The sequence below is a fragment of the Nyctibius grandis genome, chromosome 6, assembly GCF_013368605.1.
Source record: "Nyctibius grandis isolate bNycGra1 chromosome 6, bNycGra1.pri, whole genome shotgun sequence".
Classification (NCBI taxonomy): domain Eukaryota; kingdom Metazoa; phylum Chordata; class Aves; order Nyctibiiformes; family Nyctibiidae; genus Nyctibius; species Nyctibius grandis.
The window spans coordinates 56064926-56076965 of NC_090663.1; the positions used below are offsets into that span (position 1 = coordinate 56064926).

Genomic DNA, 12040 nt, shown 5'->3' on the forward strand with positions numbered 1-12040 from the left:
AAACGTGTTTCATCAGCATTATCTAATATTATTCAGATTTTCTTCCAGAAGATTAATATCATTTTAATCAGTTGAAAGTTAAGATTTCCCTGGCCTTAAAAGTTGTGTTGTTTTTATAATATGTAACACATTTTATGTATGATGAAATATTTAAAAGATGTCTGCAGGAAAAATAACTACCAGTTCTGTTTAACCTGCACCCTATTGTGTATATTTTTTCTTTCACAAGGGTTCTTTGTATTTCTTTTAAGGAGGAATTTAAAATACAGAGAAGATATTGTCCAAGAATTCAAGCATGAAAAATTGCAGTAGTTGGTTGTTGTTTACTTACAATTATTTTTTTCTGAAACTTATAATTTTCTAGACCTTGAAATGTATTTTTAGAATGCTGGAGTTGTACACATATACATTATTGAGCCTACTCTGCATGAACAGGTTAGCTGTAAGAAGAAATACTATCCATATCTGTGTTGGCATAAAATATGTGCATATGCAACAATGTAATGGCTTTAAATGCTTTCCTCATATAACTCAGCTGTTTTTTGGTGGAGTCATCAAAGATAAATTTTAACTAATATCTACAGGCAGGGCTTCAGCAAATAAAAGTCTCGTAAATGTGCAGTGGTAGAAAATAGAAATATAACAGCTGTATAGAATAGTTACACCATCTATGCGATGATGGCCCCTATTCTGTGTAACAGCTCTTTTTACAGTAACTCCTTTGGAATTGCTCACAAAACTGTGAAGTCAAGTCAAGCGTTTGTGTCTGGTAGGGTACCTCCCAGTTTCACTTAACAACCAGCATAGCACATGAGTTCAAAATACCCTGGTGAACAACTCACAGATTCAGTTTTGCCTGTAATTTTTTCTTTTTTTTCTGTGGCAATGGTCATCACATACTCCAAAAATCTTTTTAGTCTCTGCTGTGCTGACAGGCAGGATGCCACAGGGAAGGAGACCATTTGAAGTGTCAATTCTCTGTACCCTGGCAGACTGGAAAGCTGGGGTTGCTGCTGAATGATAGTACACTGCCCTGCTACAAACGTTTCCCTGGCAATCCCGGGCTGCACAGTCGTGTTATGAATGGCATTCAGATTTGCCACCATCCTGAAATGTTATTATCTCGACACAAATTGTCAATATAATGATGTGGGAACATAGAATCAGGGATGTAGATCTTCTGCGACTAGTGAGTTTTATCTATTACAAAGAACCACTGCTTTTTCGAAAGAGATTTTGCTTTCATTTAGACCCCGTAACTGACTGACTGTAAGCTCCTTAACTTTTTCTCATAATGCACAGCTAGAATTTTTGCTGTTCGTTTTGAGGCCCAAGGGGGAAGTCTTCAGCATAGCTATTGGAAAGCTAGAAAACATGTGCTTCTCATAGTAAGAGAGGGAGAGAAGGATATAGATTTTTAATTGACATTTTGTTCTGAAATTCCCTTCTCCTTTCACAGAGAGCATCATTCCCCCTTTTCAGTGTAGCTACCCCTTATTTGTAGGTGCAAATCTGTAAAATATCAGCAGTGTTCCAGATATGCCATACTCTAGCAAAATTTTATTCTTAGATCTTTAGGCTAAAACCAGTCTTAAGCTCTGTGAAAGATCCATGGGCAGACGGCTTAGACTATGAATCTCAGAAGAAGGGTATGCTAAAAAGGGAATCATATGCCTCCTGAGCTGCCAGATAACTGATTCTCTCTTAGTGAGACAGGTGTTTTTCTCATATGTAAAAATAAAGAATTGGAGAGAGTTCAAAAGTAGTGTCACTGCTAATGGGAGGACTGAAATTACAGATTTCCAAGGAAAGATTAAAGCAAGCTATATCCAGCTCAGCTAAGTAGCAGAAAGGTTCATCAATAATTGAAAGGTGTCAGCCCTAAAGTGAGAGTATTTAGAACTGCAAAAGGAAAAATAACTAGGAATGACATAAGAAAGTTATTTTAAAAAAATAAGTAATAAAAATAAATACGTTGAATAGCAATGAAAACTGTTAGACTGAGGAGTAGTTCCATAAAGGTAGTGATCGCAAGCATGACAATTGCAAGTTAGGTTTGCTCCATGGATTTGAATTCCCTAGATTTGTAAATGGATAGGGCAAAAATGCTAAAAAGGATGTATTTTATTGCATGGAGCAATCATGTGTTGAAGGTAGATGGCTGGGATGATCCCTTCTGGCTCTTCAATCTCTTTCCTGCCCTGTGCGCTTTAACACAGGCTCACTGTGATCTTATCTATGAAAAATAATATCTTTATGGGAACCTGAACCCTGATATTATCAGGTCTGCTCTAAGGATCTTATATATACTGCTTCATCACAGACATTGACAGTAAGTGCTTTTACCACTTTTATATATTCTCACTGTTGTGAGTTGTTTTACAGCAAGGCAGCCACATCAAGAGAATTTTTCCTGACCAGCTCAGCAGCTGATAAGTCTCTTTACAAGCACTTAGGTGAATTCAATGCACTAGGATGTTAAAAGGGCGGGTTAGGACAAAAGCAGGTGTCAAAACATAACCCTCTGCAGTTGCCATCACCTCAAAGGTTATCTCCCCACATTACTCATCTTTTGAACCCCACCTTTCCTTAATTCCTTTGTTTGGAAAGTCCATCTGATCCTTTTCAGGATTCATTTCCCTGCTTCTGATCTTCTGTTTTTGTCTCCTATTTCCCTCCCTTGCTGTCTGCACATCATGATTCTTTTTCAGGCTGAGTCATTATCCTTTTAAATGCTCCTAGGAAGGGCTTTTTTCTCAGTCATGCTATCTATTTCTTAGACAAGTGGTGCCTGTAGGAAGATCAGAATAACCCAAGCTAGGAAGAGCTCTGTGAATTGCAGTGCCTGTAAGACAAGCATACAAGTTGTATTGTTTGTTAACAGCGAGTTCACTTCTATCTCTTATTCGCTGGCCATTTAGATAGACCTAAACCTCCACTGTGAGGCAAAAAAAACCCATTATTGACCATTTTCAGAGCCTGAAGATTAAAACTGATCCAGTCCTGAATTTGTCTGTATGTGTATTTTGAAAAAAAATTTTTATCCTGCCAATCATGCGGAGTCCACAGATAATACGACTCCCTTTCTGCTCCAAACTCTGCACAAATCCTCCCCATACCATGCCTACAAATGGAAAATAGGAAATATTCCCTTTCCAGGCCTGCAGTGTCTAATTCAGTTTGATTATGCATGAAAAGGAATGTGTCCCAAATGCAGTTGTTCCTTGTGCACTACATCTTGTGAGCAAGCAGCCAGTGTGGTTTGCTTCAGTAACTTTTATATGTAAACAGTCTTTAAAAACATAATCTACATTGTCAAAGCCTAATCTAAATGGTGTACTGACACTGCTTATTTTGATATGCTGACTTGGTTTTGAATTCTCTCTGGACTGCCTGGCCCCAGATGGCCTTTATGTGTTTTGTTTACTTTTCACTTAGCTGTCACATATTTATTCCCATTAGATGTACAAAGTCAATGTGTTCAGCCTAGTTTTACAGCTTAGTTGGCTAATATGGCATAGGGAAAGCACTGAGTGAAGCCAAGCAGAGGGTCAGGAAAAAAGCAATGTGATTCTTCAGGTGTGACACAGAGACCAACGAAACAGAAAACTGGTAAAAGATCTTGTGGAGCCGCTAGAGATTATTTTTTTTTTTTCAGAAAAACAGGATTTGACTGGAAAGTAGAAATTCACTGAAATAGGGAAGGATTTGTTTAGACTGAATTTCTGTTTTTAAAAGCTTGCTTATGAATAAATGCTGAAATTTTGTATACATCCCATATATTTAAATGAAAAGAAAAATCTGGATTTGTTTCAAATATGAATGGATAGTAAAATATTACTTTAAAAGCTTTTCATTATAATGAGTTGTTCTGGATTTATCTTAGTCAAACAGTTAAAATGGCTTACATAAACTTGCTGTATGAAAGTTTTTTAAGATAAGTGAAAACCCTTCATGCTGAGAAAAATAATCCCAAAAAAATCTAGTTGGCGTAATCTTGCTCACAATCATGCACAGAGCCCAAAAGACAAATAGGTGTTCATGACATCTATGGCAACCTGAAGCATGACTGAAATGTGGACCACCTTGAACAGTGGTCTTCCATCTGGTTAGCCATGCCTACCCTTCTACGCTTTTCTCCCTATGTGAATACCTACCTTCCCTCTAAATGGTTGTTTTTATGACTCAAAGAAAAAACTTAGTGGGGGATTTGGGGTGGAATTTAGTACTGATGGAGGGAGCGTGATGTTTCCTTTGTTCCCTGGGTACAGTTTTCCTGCACAGCACTGTATCCCTGGTGGCACGTTGTTCTCAGATGATGTTTCTTCCATTCCAGCTGTTGGGCACCCAAGGTTCACTTTCTTTAAAGAACAGACTGTGCTGAAACTGCCACATTTTTAGGTGCACTGACATCCTTTTGGACTTCACCATCCGTAGTCTGAGCTTTTCCTCTGTTTACCGTAGGTGAAATATGGGAACTACGCCTTTGTGTGGGATGCAGCGGTACTGGAGTATGTGGCCATCAATGACGCAGACTGCTCTTTTTACACAGTCGGGAACACTGTTGCAGACAGAGGATATGGAATTGCACTGCAGCACGGTAGCCCCTATCGAGACGTTTTCTCACAAAGGTAAGGGTTTGGAGAAGGAGGAGCAGGTCCTAAGGGAAGGTCTCTCTCACCTCTGGACCTTTCTTTTAATTTAATTTTCTGTGAAGTGAAAACATCTTGTGCTTGCAATCCACTTCATTTCTTACATAGGCATTCATTTCCTCGGAGACATAGGATTATTCACTTTTCTAGAAACTGCATTAAAAATACTTCCTGTTGCTCTTATTTGAATTGTTCTTGTTTCTTTTGGAAAACGTTAATGAGAGAGGCTGAATTTCATTAGCAGGAAAATGAGGAAAGAGCTGATTCATTTGTTATAGAGGGACAGCATAACTCAACCCTCCCTGTTACAGAAGCCTTTTCTTAAAGAGAAAAAAGTAAACTTGGACACTGGTGGGAAAACTGAAGGGGATGAACAAGAACATTTGATGTTTCAGTGAAAAGACCCCTATTAGTACCCAAACGCTTAGATGCTTATCCCAATACTAATCGATCTCTTGGGCTACGAAAGTGAGATCTCTAGACGTGCTTCTGGTATTGTGTTTCTACTAGGATCGGAAATACTAAATTAATTGTATGTATTGTGCCTTTGCAATATTTGTGCTTCACTGTAGTATTGATTCCTAAATCAGGATGTGTGTGAAATATAAAAAACAACCAAACATATGAAAAGTGTAATATCTGCAGTCTGGCTTTTAGGAGAAGATGTGAGCTAATCTCATGATCCTTTTTCATTCTGAACCTCTTCTCTCAACCTGGTTTCTAACGGTTTGTTAGGTGCATGTAACAAAATTTTACAGTTGCTGTGATGGAATTTCTTTTGTGTGGTTGCCATAATGAACATGAACCATTATGTCATATAAATATGCTTCATTCAGGCTACTGCCTTTGCCTTCAGTCCATAGAATGATGTAGGTGGAAAAAGTAGTCAATAAGTTAACAATGTGCAGATTCAGAGGAATCACACATACTGCATGAACAGAGAAGGCTTGAATTCTTTGAATACGTTCTATGTTGGGAGTGATTTGGCTGAGTTTTGTGCTGACATTGCAGTAACATAATACAGAAGTTCACAGGATCAACGAAAAATTTAATTTCGATGAAACATATATATGCTTTATACATTACCATTAGCATTATAGGCAATTATTTACTGAATACTTTAATACTTTAATATTCCAGTCATGACCAGGCTGGCTCTGCTAAAAATCTCTGGCTCTGTAATGTTCGGGGTCTCCATGCAAAACAAAGGAATAAAATTTCTTCCTGTAATGTCTCTGAGAAATGCTTCCAGCTGTTGGAGATCTCAGGTGCTAGTCAAGGTGTTAAGTCATTATCCATGCAAGCTTGAGTACAAAAATTTGAAGACATAGGGGAGTTTCATAGGCTGTGTCTTTATTACTAAATACAATTAACCTGCCAAGTGGCATGGCATGGCTCGTGCCCACACAGCTGAGCATTCTTCATCCCTGCTGCTACTGCTCTCCAGTCAAGGTGGATGTATCCAAACCCCTCCTTAGGGACTGCTTCTGACATCATTTATATACTTGTTACAGTTCTCGGTACATGGGGGAAATGGTCACGGCTGGTTCTGGTAGGCAATTACCTTCTTCATCCCAGTATTCAGTACCTGGAGAGGCTAGGTTGCAAGTTGTTCTGATACACTGCCTTTAGCAACTTCTGGATCATTGGTCTATGCAGGACTGACATTTCCAAGTACAATTTTATTTTGGTAACAAAATTTCAGCATTTCAGTGTATTATTATGTCTTGAAGGTGTAGGAATGCAGAAAGAAGCAAAAAAATTTGCACATATATAGCTCTTTTTATCTGAGGATCTTCGAAGCAATATTTAAATATTAGCACCTCCAGTGGAAAGGAAATGCCATTTCCATTTAATGCTTAGGGAATCCATAGCATAAGGAGACAAATGAATTCTCAAAGTCAGATGCTTTTCCCTGGTGGAATCAGGGATCATAGGCACCCAGATTTCCTCACTTTCTGTTTTCTGCTATAGTTATCAGAGTTCAGGTGGATGAAAAACAGGATTATTTGTGAGATATTGGGCCACAGGAGGGTCTGGATGGATACACAAAACTTAGCACTGATGAGAAAGTAACTCATTACATTTTCAAGAGTAATGGTTTAACAGAGAAATTGGAATTTGCTTGGAGTGATGTTACCTACCGGAGAATTTAGAGAGCCTGAGATATATATTCTGAAAATGTGTGTGCTGCCTCTTAAATTTTTATGTCTGTATTATGAAAGCATATTATATTGCACTTCTAATTATGTCCATAAATATAAATTTACAGTTTGAAGCTGTGAAACACAAGAAACAAACACATGAAAGAGAAAGCATGTTTACAAGGTAGCTTACAAGGTTTTGTTCTAAAAATCCTTCAGTACTGTTCCTTATGATTACTTCCATTTGGTTTTCACAAATCATCCTTACTTTTCTTCCTAATGAAAAGGCTGAACAACCTTCAGCTGCTGCACCCTGCATGCTAAACAGAGAAATAGATGTCACTGTATAGGTTTAGGAAATGTTCACATGAATATTTCACATTCTTTAATGTAGTAGGGAACTGGTTTGAAATATATTGGCATTTCTTGATCTTTCCCAAAATAAATATATTTATGTGAAAATACAGAGCTTCTCTTTTATGAAATTTCATATAAACCCCTAAGCTGCACAGTGTTAAATCCCTAGGGTGCAGCTGTAAAAGGTCTGACAAGCTTACAGGAGATTTTGGGCTCAGTGGAGGAAGCACGGGCACGATTTTAAGGCTTTTGATTACGTTTCTGTACATTCAGGTGATTCCCAGAGAAATGGGAAAAGAGACAGAGAGGTGTAAACACCCACCCCTTCTCTCCAATGCTATAGGGCATGAGTTGCAGTCAAGTTAACACTGTGGTAAAGTTCAGGCATTTGGGATTTCCAAAAACACTCTATGTTTGGCATGTCTGTTGCTCTCCAGGGGATTAACACATGCAAAATACTGTGGCCTTTGGGGACTGCAATGATATTCACCTCCTCTGTGAAGTACTCTAGTCTCTACGGGAGTTTACCTGTCAGATAGGCTACTTAAGAAAGGCATTAAACCTGTGACCAGTTTGAAATGCTGAGGTGCCATCAAAACACATTGGGGGGCTTGCAAAAATTAAATTCCCTCATGTCATTTCCTCCTGTAACTAATCGTGATGGCGTGCCCCTTTATACCACAGGCACTTTGTGAGGTGCTAAAAAGAAGCCTGAAACAACTGAGAACATTGTGAGAACCAAAGCTGTGGTGATGGTCCTAGTGACCGCGTACCTGCATTTGGAATGTGGGACTGCAGCTGATGACCACCTGGTTATCTGGTACCCACCACAGTGAAGGGGTGCACAAGCTGCAGTGCCCTGAGCACGGTGCAGAGCTGGTGCTGACAGCCACCCTGCTCCCAGCCTCAAACTGCTGCTACCAGCTAGTGCCCATGTGTTTGCAAGGGATGTAGTCCTACCAGTACGGAATGAGCCTCCTGTTACCCAGGAATGAAAAAGTGAAAATGCTTATATTAGGCTACAGCTAAATTAACAAAAAAGGTTCAATATATACTTCATTTTAAATTGATGCGATTAAGCAAGTATCATACAGGAATGTGCTGCCATTGAGGTACACTTGCTTGCTTTGGTCCATATTGTGTTTATAATTTTACAAGTGTAAGGTAATGCCTATACCGTTTAGAGAGAAGAGTGAGTGCTCCCACATGTTTGAACTGATGCAATTTAAAACCAAAATTATTCTTACAAATGCAAGTTTGGGTATGGTGAAATATTAGTGGAGAGTGTGGCAAAGTGCACATCACTTAGAAATTCCGTGTACATTTGCTGGGTTTTTAAAAAATCAATTCCAGCCCCACCACAGAAGATGAAACCCTATTCGGGATTATTCTTTCCAGACTCGAGGAAGTCTAACATTTTGGGGATGAACAAAATGTTTTTGATGAGAAAAGTTATACCATTCAAAGTACAACATGCCTTCAAAAAAACATTTTGTGCAAGTACTGTTTAGTGAAGGAGAAGGGGAACCAACTGAAAGCACTGTAAAGAAACTGGTCTTTGAGACCTTTCCTTTTCACATGCAGAAAATCTCTTCCAGGCCAAAACAAAGACATGAGCAGCAGTGAATGGTCTGACTGCAGAATGAGATTGGCTTTTTGCTGTATTGGGATGTCAAAGTGGCCAGCTGGGGTCCCACATAGTGCCTATGACCACTCTGCCAAACTCTCCAACAGCAGGTGCTTCAAGTCCATCCTGAAAATAGGTGTGTGGTTGTAGCACAAATAATACAGAAAATAATTTGGGTAACATTTGAATGATGGACCTGTTGTAGCATCCTGATGCTTCATTCACATGTTGCAGACCTTAACAAACACATCTGGCCATGCCATTAGGCAGCCAGTTGATGTGCTCAGGTAGATTGCTGTCCTCTTTTCTTTGCCAATGAGACTTAACCTTCTAAGCACCAGCAGCCTCCAGACAGCATGTCAGTTTTCTCTATATATATATTTTTCTTTGAAGGTAATGACAGAGGCTTTAATAATAGGAACTGCCAAATGTCCTAGGGGAGTTTGAAGAGGATGTGTCATTTGGTTCATGAGGAACTGTGTGCTGACACTTTGACACCTGTTATGAAGTCTTTTCAGCCCTAAACTTTAAGACTTCCATTGCACCGCTGGGAGGTATAAATATAATTGCAAACTCTTTCCAGAGTATTTCATAGGATGTGTATGCTTCCTACAGTGCAGCAGCAATGGCTCAAGCACTGTGCTGGTGGCTGGTTTTTGGTGGGGGTTAAGGAGGGGGTGGCAGCAAAGCTCTCAGATCCCGCTCACATCCCCACTTCCTCTACTGGCTTTCTTCTGCACTACAGTCCTGGCCACACAGTGCATTAGAGGCAGAGAGAGAGGAAACACTAATTTCATACTCATCAAAGGCCAGCAGCCAGCTTTTCACTTAGGTAACTAGAAGGTAACTAGAAGCTGTCAACACCCAGTACTGCTGAAAAATCAAGCCGTAGTTGTTTTGCATTCCTCATGTCCCAAGAGCATCCATGTGCGTTCTGCCCCAAAGACTTCACTTTGAAATAAAAGGGAACAGTGACAACAGGGAAAAAAAAAAAAAGCAAGATTGTCCTCAGAGCTCACAGTGTGGGACTTTTGCTGCTTGTTCCTCAGCTGTGTTTCCCCGAATGGCACTCACCCCGCCCAAGCACAAGCTTATGGACACTCGAAGTTGTCTGTGTGCCAAAAGAAGCAGCAGTTGCATAACTCCTGGTAGTCATCTGTGAGAGGTGGGGTATGCAATGGCATAATGTATGGAAGGTACAACTACCATACAGCTTCTGCAGAAACCTCAGATTGAATTTGGCATAAATCACAAAAAGTCACAAAGAATTTATGTTGCTGCTAGAGAAGCCAGTCACTTCTTTCTGTCTTTGGGGGGAAAAGAAATGGAGTCTTGTAATGGTTTCCCCATGGCAAGCCTAAAGACACCTCACTAGAAGCAAGTGTTGCACTTTCAGATGTCCAAAACTTTGGAAGCAAAGAGAGCCATCGGGTAGTGTTTCAGACTCCCCCTTAAGCATATCGCTAATGATTTGCTTAAATAAATGGTATGGATTTTCTCTTGTCCTTTTGTTATCTAATCAGCAAAACCCTGAGTTTTGGAAAGTTCTTGCCCTGAGTCATAAATATGTGTTCTTCCTGTCTTCTCACTATTAATTCTCTCTCCTTAGATTTTCATTTTGTGTCTTGGAGGTCACTGATGTCCAAAGACTCCAGCACAAGGAAAATTGCTTCACAGAATCACAGAATGGTTGAGGCTGGAAGGGACCTCTGGAGATCATCTAGTCCAACCCCCTGCCAAAGCAGGTTACCCTAGAGCAGGTTGCACAGGGTCGCGACTGGGCGGGTTTTGAATATCTTCAGAGAAGGAGACTCCACAATCTCCCTGGGCAGCCTGTTCCAGTGCTCTGTCACCCTCAGGGTAGTTTTTCCTCACATTCAGATGGAACTTCCCGTGTTTCAGTTTCTGCCCCTTGTCCTGTCTCTGGGCACCACTGAGAAGAGTCTGGCCCCATCCTCTTGACACCCGCCCCTAAGGTATTTGTAAGCATTGATAAGATCCCCCCTCAGTCTTCTCTTCTCCAGGCTAAACAGACCCAGATCCCTAAGCCTTTCCTCATAAGAGAGATGCTCCAATCCTCTAATCATCTTTGTAGACCTCCACTGGACTTTCTCCAGTACTTCCTTGTCTTTCTTGAACAGGGGAGCCCAGAACTGGACACAGTACTCCAGGTATGGCCTCACTAGGGCAGTGTAGAGGAGGAGAATAACCTCTTTCGACCTTCTGGCCACACTCTTCCTAATGCACCCCAGGATACCATTGGCCTTCTTGGCCAGAAGGGCACATTGTTGGCTCATGGTGAACTTGTTGTCCACCAGGACTCCCAGGTCCTTCTCTGCAGAGCTGCTTTCCAGCAGGTCAACCCCCAGCCTGTACTGGTGCATGGGGTTATTCCTCCCTCAGTGCAGGACCCTACACTTGCCTTTGTTGAACTTCATTAGGTTCCTCTCCGCCCAGCTCTCTAGCCCGTCCAGGTCTCCATGAATGGCAGCACAGCCTTTGGTGTATCGGCAACTCCTCCCAGTTTTGTGTCATCAGCAAATTTGCTGAGGGTACACTCAGTCCCTTCGTCCAGATCATTGATGAATAAGTTGAACAAGACTGGACCCAGTACTGAACCCTGGGGAACCGCTAGCTACAGGCCTCCAGTTAGACTCAGCACCGCTGACCACAATCCTCTGAGCTCTGCCATTCAGCCAGTTCTCAATCCACCTCACTGGCCACTCATCTAACCTACGCTCCCTGAGCTTTCCTATGAGGATGTTACAGGAGACAGTGTCAAAAGCCTGCTGAAGTCAAGGTAGACAACATTCACTGCTCTCCTCTCACCTACCCAGCCAGTCATGCCATCATAGAAGGTTATCAGATTGGTCAAGCATGATTTCCCCTTAGTGAATCCATGTTGACTACTTCTGATAACCTTCTTTTCCTCCACATGCTTAGAGATGACATCCAGAATGAGCTGTTCCATCACCTTTCTAGGGATGGAGGTGAGGCTGACTGGCCTGTAGTTTCCTGAGTCGTCCTCCGTGCCCTTTTTTGAAGATTGGAGTGACATTGGCCTTCCTCCAGTCCTCAGGCACCTCTCCTGTTCTCCATGGCCTTTCAAAAATGATGGAGAGTGGCTTGGCAATAACATCTGCCAGCTCCCTCAGCACTCATGGGTGCATCCCATGGGGGCCTATGGATTTGTGGGTGTCCAATTTGCCTAAATGATCTCTAAGCCAATCCTCCTCAAGCAAGGGAAAGTCTTCCTGTCT

General features: G+C 41.1%; 1 protein-coding gene across 2 annotated transcripts in view; it reads left to right on the forward strand.

Moving 5' to 3' along the window:
• GRID2 (glutamate ionotropic receptor delta type subunit 2) overlaps positions 1-12040 on the forward strand; it is a 774093-nt gene that overhangs the window by 698065 nt on the left and 63988 nt on the right. For both annotated transcript variants that reach the window (XM_068403567.1, XM_068403569.1), the window contains one exon: positions 4465-4631. In XM_068403567.1, the coding sequence (XP_068259668.1) occupies positions 4465-4631 (167 nt within the window). The remainder of the gene's footprint in view (positions 1-4464; positions 4632-12040) is intronic.